Genomic DNA, 13,536 nt, shown 5'->3' with positions numbered 1-13,536 from the left:
TCAGACAAAAAAAAAATGTTGACGTTAAGATTAAAAGACTAAATTATGGTATAAGTAAAATAAAAAGAATAAAATTATAGTAAAATATCATAGTGAAATGGATATTTCTTATGATTTTAGTTCGTAGTTTGGGTTTGGTTCTTGTTCGGTTCACCATAGGCAGAAATGTTTGAAAGAAAGGAATCACCACGTAATCAAATTCACTTTGGAAATTGTCAATAGATAGAATGGATGTTTCAAAAGATGTTTACGTCAATATTATGTGAATTTTTTTAATAGTTTATTTAATAGAATCTTATAAATATTGATGATGATTATAGTAATCTTATAAATAAATTACATAAAGAACACCTACCATTCTAGATAGAAAAGAATAAAGTTGAGAATGTAATGAAGATGCTTTTCCTCAGGTAACAGAAATGTATATTATGAAATTAAATAATAGAACTTCCGAAAGATATTAAAAAAAAATTGTGTGAAAGAGTTTGTTTTTTTTTAATGACAAATGTAAATAGTTTGGTTGAGAAGCATGGCATAATCTTTCCAATTGGCAAACCACAAAGTAATATGATTTCAAGTAGCATCGTTCGTTCTGTGACTCATTATTAAGAATTAATCAACTTCTAAACTTTATATTTATTACCCAAATGTCTTTCTCAGAAAAAAATTACCATTTGTCTCTGAACTTTATAATGAAAACGAAATCACTGGTCACTTTGAACAATTTGAAATTTTGAATATAAATTTAAGTTTTATATTGAGTAAAAAGAAATTATAAAGAGGAATAATATCATATGTAAGAATTAGGTCAAATTTGAATTTGAATATATATAGAAAGACTGAATTGGATTCGGTATATTTATCTTGTGCGTTGAACAAGAAATTAGTGAGTGGTCTGTTAGCGACCCAATATCTTTTAACATGACTCTGATATCATGTTACAAGTGGATTTTTAAGCCTAACTTAACTCCACAAAACCAACTTATAAGGTAATTGCATCTCACTTATATATTATGAATTGACCTTATCTCTAGTCGATGTAGGACTTCCAAGAGGGTCTTCCACATTATTTTGATATAAACTCAATCTGTTTAAGTTAATGACTTATGATTTAGGTAATGATTTTGTACTTTTAAATCTAATGTTTCAATTTTTTTTAGTTATTATTTTTGTTATTATTTTTTAAAATTAGGACAGTATTTAAGTTTTTTGAACTGTATTGACGCAATCCAATATGTCATCAGTCGGGTTGATTTGTTTGGATTTAATAAAAAAAACATAAATTCAATCTAATCCAAATTAAAATACTTTAACGAAAATAGATAATATATTTATTTAAATTTAATCCAACATTGACTTGTGTTCGCCTCTGATAGGTGCTAGCCTAGCTCATTCAACCTAACCATAATAATTAGATTATCTATATAATTATATCTCCTACACTTGAAATATCTTATATAAGATAAAAAAAATAGTTACTCATGATTCCTTTTAATAATAAAATTGTTGTATAACAAAATACATATTTTTTAAAAGAAAAGAAACAAAAAAATTGTGTCTCTCGTATGACATGAAGGTTATAAAATGAAAGAAAAATATAAAACTTTTAATGTTGAACAGTTTTGTGTTGAATAAAACATCATATTAAAAAAATTATTAACTGAATTTTGTAATAAAAATATAAATTTTGAACTCAGTTTTTAGCACATTAAAACAACGTTGATATCGTAGATCCAAATGCACTTATACACCAGGATTTTTCAGCAGGCTACTTAACTTTTCTGAATACGAATATTTGCACATTGTGTAAAACATTCAGAAAAATTATTAAACAAATAAAATATGTTATTAGAAAGTGGAATTATGTTAAATGGATAAGTTTGTAGAATTACAAAATCAGTTTTCATAATATAGAAAAATAATATCATATTTATAAACTTCTTTCTCTTCTCTTTTGTTTTTCTTGTATGATTTTTCTTCACTTATTTTATATCATATATATTTGAATAAGGTATTAAAATAAACCATCCAGTTAAAATATTCTTGTTGTATTAAAAAAAATTAAGAAAATTTAATAAAAAGGTTCATATGTAAAATCAACACACCACCTCCAAACTAAAATTATAAGATAATATATTTGTAGTTTTTTTATTATATTATTTATCTTGCTAAATTAGTTTTATTTTGAGTCCATGTGAGATTTTCATCACATCCTTTCACATCAAAATATGTATCTTTCGAGTATGAGTTTAGACAATAATGATTCGACAAGGGTAAAATAATAGATTCAACAAATAAGAAGTTAATGATTTTGATATTATAATGACAAATGATGTATAAGATGAAGTTTGTATCCATTTATATATTTTAATTTAATCTTATCTATAATTGATGCAGACTTCAAACAAATTTCTAACTATATCATCTTTATAATATAAATAAATAAATAAATAAATATATATATATATATATATATATAATAATGTCAAAGACTTATGTCCATAAAAAAAAATGTAACAACAATTTTATATTTATTATGGAAATGTCGTTATCATTAAAAAGGAACAATTTGTAAATGCACTACAAATTGTATATAATTAATTTGTAGCAATGGTTTGAAGCACATATGGTTGAGTCATGGAGAAGGCGAAATCACAACGGCCGGCTATGCTACATTGCATCACTAATATACAAACAATACATTCCTAATCATCATTTTTTGACTTTCATAACCTTTACATCAATGCTTCATAAAACCACTTTTTTTATTATAAACCCATATTTTACGTTTTATTCGATTTCATCTCTTAAATTTTAAAAGTTCAATTTATTTATTTTTTATATCTTTGAAGTGATTCAAAATTATCCTTTGGTTAACTTAAAATTAATCTTTCTTTCTTTCTTTTTTCCATCAAACTAAATCTCTTCATGTACTCACACCTACACCCAACCTATTCTTTAACAGTAGATAATGTCTTCAAAAATAATAGCAACAAAGAAAGAAACTTCATTTTTCAATGAGAGAAAGGTCAAGTCAAAGTTTTTGTAACTTCTTTTAGCTTTGACACAAACAATAACTAAAAATTATCTTTCGATGAGAGAAAGGTCAAGTCAAAGTGAAATTTTGGGATGTCATTAAACATTTAATGCAAAGTTTTAATTTTTATTTTTTGGGAGAAAAAAGAAGAAGAAAAATAATTGAATGGTGAATAGGGAATCTGAGAATTGAGTGCGTGGAGGAGAAAAAGAGGGAAATGACATGTATTAATTTAAAATATTATCAAGTTTAACTTGACAAAATAAACATTTTAAACCACCTTAAAAATATAAATAATTGAGTTAAATTTTTAAAAGACAAATGATTGAATGAAATAAAACACAAAAGATAAATGTTAGCCTTTACATTTATTTATTTATTTATTTAATTCCTTTCAATACTTGTCAAGCAATTTCTTGATTTTAACCAATCATTTTTTATCTTAACTAGTTCTTGAAGTTTTTAACAATGCTTTACTATGGACAAAATTCAGGTAAGAACACTATGTATCATTCCATATGTGATAAGATTCAAACCGAATCACTATTAATTAACCTTGAATTTCCATTATTTCATACTTTCCTACGAACAATGAAAAAAAAATGCCAAAGTGTGAGTAAAATAGCATATTTGGTATATGTTTTCTTTTCGTTTTTAAACAAACATGTATTTCTATATTATATGTCTTTAAAATATTAATTTCCGAAAAAAAAAGAATGTCAAATTCAATGTTTCTTTTCTAGTGTGCAAACATATGCTTAGGAAAAATCACAAGAATCAAAGTTAATTTATAACGTAAAATACAAATATGTTATATGTTACGTATCATCAATTCATAACTAAAATGATATTAAGTATATTATTGAGTTTTATATTAATTAGCTTAAAATTCATATTCTTATTGAAAGTATAAAAATTGATTTGTACACTACTAAAGCTCACGTACATTAACGACAAATTAATTAGTAATAAAATCATTTTTAAATAATCTACTAAGTGATGGGAAAAGATAATTGGGAAACAATGAAAAAAATTCTCGAATATTCTTTATTTTATTCTTTTGTAACAAAGATAGGGTAAAAGAAGATTGTGTTGAAATTTGAAACCAAATATAAACATCCTGGCTATGGTTCCGAGGTGCTTAGAATTTTTTTTCCATAGAAAAGTTCACTAAGATTTTGCATTAATAGTTTTGTTCAAATCTCTTAATAATAAAGTTCAGTCAACCTGTATTTGAATTCCTTAATTAATAACATAAATACGACATCAAACATTAAGTTATACCAACCAATTAACTAATAAATTGTTTGAAAAATATCATAAAATTTAAAATAATCCAGGGATATAGTATATACCAGAATTAAGAATCACTTTTCAATAGAATTGGTCTAAGCCAAAATCCTAGTTCATGAAGGATATCCTTCAAGATAAATCTCAATTACAAGCATATACCAAAAACTTTGAAGTTATAAAAACATTAAGTTAATTTAACCAAGCATCAAAGAAGATTAAGATTAAACAACATTAGTTATTATCTATGACAAGATTGAGGTAAAATTGAGTATCACGGATTCCACAAAGGGAATATTTGGATCTCCAAATGCAATGTTTAAGATTTGATGTGTTGGAAAGAAAGTGAAACTCTCGTAGATATCGAAGACCGGTTGAACAACAGTATCAACTTGTCGCTACTCTTAGGAGTACTTTTGGAGTTTTGAATCATTCTTTTTTTATATATTACTGCAATGCAAAGCAATGCAATGACCTCACCTCAATTCATTCCAAGCATCAAAACAGTATCCAACTCAACTTCAAATAACTCTTCATTTTTCCACACATGCCATTTGGCATCATGCACTACAGAAAAACTTAACGTGCTCCATAGTCACTGAGGTAACTACAATAACTACTTTTCTTCTCTTCAGTCTTGCTTATAACCCTTTTTTTCACTCATCATGGCCATGAACTGCCATATCAGTATCTCAGCATGTCTCCTCTTTTGTCTCGGAATCTGTCTGAAATTTTCCTACCACTTTCATCTGTGTTGCTTGTGCTGTGCACTTCAAATTTACGAGTTTATGCTTACAATGACATTGCAGTCACATCAAGAGGTGCTTGCAATAATGGTCCAAGCTGACTGAGAAGTCCTCTTCAAGAGAAATTGCTTCTGTTAAGGTATGTGTTGGTTAACTTCTCTAAAAACATTGCTGCAATTTCTTAAATATCGAAGAGCAAGTCAAACTCGTGAAGTGGTCTTTTCTAAATTTGGCAACTTTCTTCCCTTAAGGAAACAAAACACCTTGTTAATTTGTTTAGAAAAAAAAAACTGTTTTCTGATTCTTTATGATTGTACGTTAAGTTCTAACAACACTATCAGAAGAGAAAACTTTTGAGCATGATCATGACATTCACTTGTGTACTGTGAGATTGGAGAATGATGTATGTATATGGATTAAAACTGAAGCAAGTGAAGTTGAAGACAAAGTTGTCAATTGATCTCACAACTTTCACTGATTGCAGGATTCTGAGATGGATCCAGAAAAATCAGTAGAGGATCAATTCTCCAAGCTTCATCCTTCCATGCCAGTAAACACCAAAATTGGAATAGTGGGTGCTGGTCCAAGTGGCTTATCAGCTGCTTATGCATTGATCAGGCTTGGATATAATAATGTCACTGTCTTAGAGAAACATCATGCAGTTGGGGGCATGTGTGAGTCTGTAGAAATTGAAGGTATTCTATATCCAAATACCATTCTCTGGTTAATCCAATTGACTGTGGATTTTAATTGTATGTGTTCTACACAGGAAGAGTTTATGATCTAGGTGGCCAAGTTCTGGCTGCAAGCAGTGCTCCAATCATCTTTCACTTGGCAAAAGAAACAGGTTCTCCACTAGAAGAAATGGATTCCCACAAGCTTGCTGTTATTGACAGTTCCTCAGGAAAATACCAAGATATCAAAGTTGCTGATGATTATGTATCTGTCATGTCACTTACATTAGCAATCCAAGTTAGTCTCTACTACTTTTCTTTCATAGACACACAGAAAAATCCTTAGTTCCTAGAACTTCAAAATTGAAACTTGTAAGTTGAATGATGTTAACTCTACTGTTGCTACTGACAGGAAAAGGTGAAGCATTCGGGTCGTTTAGGGGTTCATGCTGTCAGTGAAGTTGCTTCAGACTTAGCTCCAGAATATCTTGAGCAACATGGACTTAAATCTATCCCTAAATCCGTGGCTTATGGTTACACTGCTTCAGGATACGGGTTTGTTCAAGATATGCCTTATGCCTACCTTCATGAATTTACCAGAACTTCCATGGCTGGAAAAATTCGACGATTTAAAGGTGGATATACGAGTCTTTGGCAGAGGATTGCTGAATCACTTCCTATAAAACTTCACTGTAACACTGAAGTGCTCACAATCAAGAGGAACTCTGACAGTGTGACCGTTAATATCAAGTGCTCGAATGAAATTGAAACTATGGAATTTGATAAGATCATAATCTCGGGTAACTTCCCACTAAAATATGGAAGAACTTATAGATCAGTGCCTTCAACAAACTTAGGTATGTACATTTATCACTTTAAAATTTATATCTAAGATAGGTTGTTCTGTAAAAATCTTTATACCAACAGTATGTCAAAATCAAATCTTTTTCTTGTGGCAGAGTGTGAATCAGAAGTCATGGATGTGAGTGAACTTGAAAAAGATTTGTTCAGCAAAGTTGAAACAAATGACTACTACACAACTGTTTTAAAGATAAAGGGAATGGAACATATGCCTGTTGGATTTTACTATTTTAGAGAATATATGGAAGATCCTAGCACAATTGGAAATCCAGTTGCCATGCAGAAGTTTTATGCAGACAGTAACATATTCTTGTTCTGGTCCTATGGCAACTCTGCTGATATTAAGGGTCAAACGGTCACTGATCTTGCAATCAAATCAATAAAATCCATGGGGGGAGAAGTTGAGAATTTCATTCTTCAACGTCGTTTTAAGTACTTTCCTCATGTCAGCAGCCAAGGTATTTTTTTTTTTCAGTAGTTTTCAAAATTCAGCTTCCCCTTTCAAGCAAGAATTCTAAATCTTGAAGTTTCAAGTGCAGATATGAGAAACGGATTCTATGAAAAGTTGGAGTCTGAGCTTCAAGGTTCAAGGAATACTTATTATGTCGGTGGGCTTATGGCTTTTGAGCTTACAGAGAGAAATTCATCTTATGCCATGGCTTTGATCTGCAAGAAATTTTCAAATAGCAGTGATTTGCCAGAGTTTTCTTACACTAAGGTAATATAGCAATTATTACTAGTCATTCACTGATTTGAATAATCTAGACTTTACATACTTTGATTAGTCATGTATAGAACTGCACTTACTAGAAGTGTCTTCTGCAGAGTTTGTTTCCCTTGCAAACTGAGTTCCAGAAAAAGGAGCCTAAAGAACTAGGTGAATTGCCTGGGGTGCAATTTCCCGATTTGCCAACTTTGAATAGCTATTTAAAGCATTGGGGAACTGATCCAGTCACTGAAAACAGAACTCTTTACACTTGGATAAATGAAGGAGGAACAGTGGGTGGCAAGAGAACATATAGAGAACAACACTTGAATGCTTCTTGTATTGCACATAAGCTCTTAACAAGTGAAAAGCCAGTGATCAAGCCTGGTGACAGGGTTCTCCTAGTTTATGTTCCTGGCCTAGATTTCATTGATGCCTTCTTTGGATGTTTAAGAGCAAAAGTTTTACCAGTCCCAGTTCTTCCCCCGGACCCCATGCAAAGAGGTGGACAAGCACTTCTAAAAATTGAGAACATTGCCAAGTCATGTGGCATAGTGGCGATTTTATCAACAGTGGCTTATCATTCAGCAGTACGTGTAGGTCTAGTGAAAAGTATGATCTCATTAACTGGAAAGATTGGGAAATCCTCAGCTCAATGGCCTAAACTTCCTTGGCTGCACACTGACACATGGGTCAATAATAACTCAAGAAATTTGGCTTTGGGAGATGCTGGTGAGGATCAATGTGAATCCAAGCCTGGTGATATATGTTTCTTGCAGTTTACCTCAGGTTCAACTGGTGATGCTAAAGGAGTCATGATAACACATGGAGGGCTTATTCACAATGTGAAGTTGATGAAAAGTATATACAAGAGCACCTCAAGGACCATGCTAGTGAGTTGGCTTCCTCAGTATCATGACATGGGGCTGATTGGAGGACTTTTCACCGCTCTTGTTAGTGGTGGATCTGCTGTGCTTTTCTCACCGATAACATTTATTAAGAAACCACTCTTGTGGCTTGAAACCATGAGCAAGTATCAAGCAACTCACAGTGCTGGCCCCAACTTTGCTTTTGAGTTGGTGGTTCGAAGGTTAGAGTCTGAAAAAGACAAGCTTCAGAATTTAAACCTTTCATCCATGATTTTTCTCATGATTGCCGCTGAGCCAGTGAGGCAGAAGACCCTGAAAAGGTTTCTTGATTTAACTGCTTCTTTTGGTTTATCTCAGAAGGTGATGGCTCCAGGATATGGCTTGGCAGAAAATTGTGTGTTTGTCAGTTGTGCATTTGGTGAAGGGTATCCTATTCTTGTTGACTGGCAGGGAAGAGTTTCTTGTGGATACATTCACCCTGGTGATGCAGATATTGACATTAGAATAGTTGATCCAGAGAATGGTGAAGAGCTTCGAGAAGACGGAAAGGAAGGAGAAATCTGGATAAGTAGTCCAAGTGCTGGAATAGGATACTGGGGAAAGGAAGAACTGAGTCAGAAAACTTTTAGAAATGAGCTTCAGAATCATCCTGGACGAAACTACACAAGAACTGGAGACTTGGGAAGAATAATTGATGGGAAGCTATTCATCACAGGGAGAATCAAGGATCTTATCATTGTGGCTGGAAGAAACATCTACTCTGCAGATGTTGAGAAAACAGTGGAGAGTTCATCTGAATTTCTTCGTCCTGGGTGTTGTGCAGTCATTGGTGTCCCTGAGGAGGTTCTATCAGCAAAGGGGATTACCCTGCCTGATGGATCTGACCAAGTTGGCTTGGTTGTGGTTGCTGAAGTAAGGGATGCTAAAGCGGTGAGCAAAGATGTGATTGAGCATATTCAGACTCGTGTGGCAGAAGAACATGGAGTAAGTGTTGCTTCTGTCAAGCTGATCAAGCCAAGAACCATCAGCAAAACAACATCAGGAAAAATCAAGAGATTTGAATGTCTCAAACAGTTTGCGGATGATACACTGAATTTGGTGCCTCAACCTATTCAGACAAGGAAATCACTGTTAAGATCATTTACTACAGGAACATGCACAGAAGGAAGAACACCCCGGGCCCAGCTGGTGAGAAGTAGTAATCCTCTGCCTATTCCAAGAATCAGTAACAAGGAAATTGTGGAACACTTGAAAAGGCTTGTTTCTGAGCACTCTGGAATCCCAGTCAAAGATATCTTAGTCACTGAAAACATGTCTGCATACGGAATTGATTCAATTGGAGTGGTTAAAGCAACTCAAAAACTCTCAGATTTCCTGGGTGTGCCAGTTGCAGCTATAGATGTCTTCACTGCATCATGCATTCAAGAATTGGCTAACTTCTCCGAGAATCTTATGTTAAAGTCTCAACCTGAACTTATGAGCAATTCCCATGCTCCAGTTGCTGAAATTGACACTACTGAAATTGTTGTGGATGTGTCCAGGTCTCGCCAATGGGGTATCCGTTTACTTCAACTCCTAGCACTAATTTATGTTTCTATCATGCTGTTTTCTCCTGCTTATCTATCCATCACTGCTTTTCAAAGTTTCATACCAAATGCCAGTGAATCGGTATATGGAATGCCTTGGTCAAACTATTTGCTTTCCTTGACTTTGGCACCTCTTTCTTGGATCCTTTGCATGGTTTCTACTTGCATTTGCATTTCACTTTTGGGGAACTCTTTCTTGAGGCCAAACTATGCCCTGACACCCGAAATATCCATCTATTCCATGGATTTTGTAAAGTGGTGGGCGCTGTATAAAACTCAGGAAATTTCTTCAAAAGTTTTGGCAACACACCTCAGAGGAACAGTGTTTCTGAAATACTGGTTTGAGATGCTTGGTGCAAGAATTGGATCCTTAGTTTTGCTGGACACAGTTGATATCACAGACCCTTCTCTGGTTTCAATTGGAGATGAAGTTTCCATTGCTGAGGGGGTTTTGATTCAAAGCCATGAGGTGAAGAATGGAATTCTAAGTCTCCTCCCTATTAGGATAGGTAAAAATTCTTCAATTGGGCCTTATTCTACCATTCAGAGAGGAAGTGTGATTAAAGAAGGATCTGAAGTAGAACCCTTGCAAAAGATTGAAGGAGGACAACATGTACCCAAACCTGCTAAGCTTAATAACGTTAAAGAGGTCAGTACATGCAAATTGCTGAAATAACTGAAACTTACTTTGAGGGAGGAAATGTGGTTTATTTAAATTTTAGCCTCCATTGATTGTTCTATTGCTACAGTTCTAATACTTATGAATATTTAAGCTTGAACTAATAACTAGGGTCTTATATTTTTTCTTTTGATTTCAGAATGCGGTGTTGCTAGTTACAACCAGCAAAACTCAATCTAATGCCATGTACCATTTTCTGGGGATCTATCTCACTGGCTTTCTCAGCTCCTTTGCTGCAGCCATTGCTTACATTCTGTACATATGGTTCTTCCAGATACCTGCATCATTCCAACACTTTTCATTTGTTTGCTTATGTGGGGCATTCCATTGGGTCCCATTTACCATTGTTGCATATGCCACCATGTTTTCTGATATCCCATCAAATCCTATTTTCTTTACCATTTCGTTTTCCTGCGCGTACTTGCTTCATGGTCTCATACTCACCTCTCTCACCTGCGCCTTGACCCGTTTGCTCAAATTCAGTCAAAACCAAAGCCATTTTAAAACCTGGCTCAGACATCAATTGACCATTTCCTGCCACCAAAGATTTGCCAAGCTTCTCTCGGGAACAGAAGCCTTCTGCATATATTTACGCCTTTTGGGTGCAAAAATTGGCAAGCACTGTTCCATTAGAGCCATCAACCCAGTATCAAACCCCGAGTTAATGTCAATAGGTGATGGAGTCCATCTTGGTGATTTTAGCAAGATAATCACCGGTTTCTACTATTCAAACGGATATGCTTGTGGAAAAATAGAGGTTCAGGAAAATTCAGTAATGGGAAGTCAAAGCCTGATCCTCCCAGGCTCTGTTGTAGAAAAGAATGTCATTCTTGGTGCTCTTTCAGTTGCTCCAATGAATTCCATACTCCATGAGGGTAGCGTGTATATTGGATCTCAAACCCGAGTTGCAATCAGGAACTCTTCAAACTCTTTAGATGAACGGATAGAGGAGATGAACACGGAATACAAGAAAGTGGTTGCAAATATGGCTGCAAATTTAGCTGCAACAACTATCAATGTCAAAGCAAGATACTTCCACCGCATTGGTGTCAGCGGAAAGGGGCACTTGAAAATCTATGAAAAACTTGATGGCATTCCACTGCACAAGGTTTTTCAACCTGGTAAAAGCTACCCCGTCATGGTAAGACACAGTAATAGCTTGAGTGCTGATGATGATGCTAGGATCGATGCACGTGGTGCATCTTTGAGGATTCTTTCTGATGCACCCGATTCTAACCATGTCCCCCTCATTGACCTGACACTAAAAACTGGCAATGCGTTTTATGCTCGCACTATTGCTGATTTTGCAAGCTGGCTTGTGTGTGGACTTGCTGCGAGAGAGGAACTTGTGAAGCGTACCCCACATGTTCGTGACGCAGTGTGGAATTCACTCAGACATGCTCACTCATATGCTGAATTGCATTACTACTCAAACATTTGCAGGCTCATGCGCTTCACTGATGGACAAGAAATGTACGTGAAGTTTAAGATAAGGCCTATTGACACAAGCATTGGTGAGGACACAGGTAAGGTAAAACCAACTGGGATTCTTCCACCCGAAACAGGTGCAATCCCAAGGGATGAAAATGATACACGTCCGTTACTTTTCCTTGCTGAAGATTTTCAACGGCGCGTGAGTTCCCCCGGTGGAGTTCGCTATGTCTTCCAAGTGCAACTCCGAGCAGTGCCGGAAGATGAAGCAACACGTGACATTGCACTAGACTGCACCAAACCATGGAATGAGAGTGAGTTCCCTTACCTTGATGTTGGAGAGATAAACATCAATGAGAATCTCTCAAGGGAAGAATCAGACAGGCTTGAATTTAACCCCTATCTCAAAAGCCACGAGTTGGATGTGATCCCTGCCACTTCCAACACCCAAAGTGCCTCAATCGATCATGGCCGCTCATTGATCTACGAAATTTGCCAGCACGTGCGTAATGGACTGCCACTCCCAGTCTCTTGGAGAAACCTCGTAGAACAATCTAGCGTTAAGGTAGACTTGTCCTGCTGTCCTGTCGCAGCATCTGTAGCAACATCAAAGCCCAAAAAGGAGACAAAAGTGGTGACAACCTTAACCTTAACAAGAACCTGGTACCAGACATTCTCGGCGGTTTTCACCCAACCGTTGCTACAAGCAGTTTTACCTTACACGGTGGTGGGTTTGTCTGTTTTTTCCCCTTTGAACTTTGTGATGAACATGAAGAACGCTGAGAAAGTCTCGGTGCAATGGTTGTTTCCTTTGTTTTGGATTCTCTCGGGTGTTATGGGCGCTCTGGCATGTGTTGTGGCGAAATGGGTTCTGGTGGGAAGGAAGAGAGAGGGTGAGAGAGTAGCCTTGTGGAGCAAAAGGGTGACCATGGATAGCACGTGGCAAGCCATTAGAACGTTGGTTGGGGAGTACTTCATGGACATAGGAAGTGGGTCGTTTTTGTTTGTGTTGTGGATGAGGTTGATGGGTGCAGAGATAGACATGGATGGTGATGTTTACGTTGACAGCATGGGGGCTTTGTTGAACCCAGAAATGGTGAAGATTGAGAGAGGAGGGAGTGTGGGAAGAGAAGCATTGCTATTTGGACACATATATGAAGGTGATGAAGGTGGAATGGTGAAGTTTGGTGGAATCAAAATTGGTGAAGATGGGTTTGTGGGAAGTAGGGCCGTGATAATGCCTGGTGTTCATGTGGAGAATGAAGCCAATCTCCCAGTCTTGTCTCTTGCCATGAAAGGAGAAATAGTTAGGTCAAGATAAACTATATATATAAATAATTATATCATGTAATTTTCATTTACTATGATCCCATCATTACTTAGGTTAGATCAAGGTAATAATTATCTTGAAACTTGTAATAATGATGTGAGATATAGATGAATTGTGATCAAAACTTTATTAGAATAAAGATAACATTTAAAAAAAAAAATATATATATATATATATATATATACTTATTATAATTAAAATTATTTTTACATAATACATTACAAATTACGACTGCTTTTGTGTGTTGTGTATCTTATTTTAACCATATATACGTTTCATAATATATAATATATATCAATATTTAAAGTAATATATATATATATATAT

General features: G+C 34.8%; 1 protein-coding gene across 1 annotated transcript; it reads left to right on the top strand.

The window, feature by feature from the left end:
• The first annotated feature begins 5,024 nt into the window (after positions 1 to 5,024).
• On the top strand, positions 5,025 to 13,321 carry LOC114184778 (uncharacterized). Its single transcript, XM_085673497.1, has 9 exons — positions 5,025 to 5,148; positions 5,415 to 5,476; positions 5,558 to 5,768; positions 5,831 to 6,045; positions 6,160 to 6,604; positions 6,707 to 7,066; positions 7,148 to 7,326; positions 7,434 to 10,418; positions 10,588 to 13,321. The coding sequence occupies exons 1-9, from the start codon at positions 5,025 to 5,027 to the stop codon at positions 13,198 to 13,200; spliced, it is 7,194 nt and encodes a 2,397-aa protein (XP_085529623.1). The 3' UTR covers positions 13,201 to 13,321.
• The last annotated feature ends 215 nt before the right edge of the window (positions 13,322 to 13,536 follow it).

Source organism: Vigna unguiculata, chromosome 5 (genome assembly GCF_037176805.1).
Source record: "Vigna unguiculata cultivar grain cowpea cultivar isolate G323 ecotype 2 chromosome 5, ASM3717680v1, whole genome shotgun sequence".
In the NCBI taxonomy this organism is placed as follows: Eukaryota; Viridiplantae; Streptophyta; class Magnoliopsida; order Fabales; family Fabaceae; genus Vigna; species Vigna unguiculata.
The sequence above is the reverse complement of the archived record's forward strand: the minus strand, read 5'-3'. Positions and strand labels throughout refer to the sequence as shown.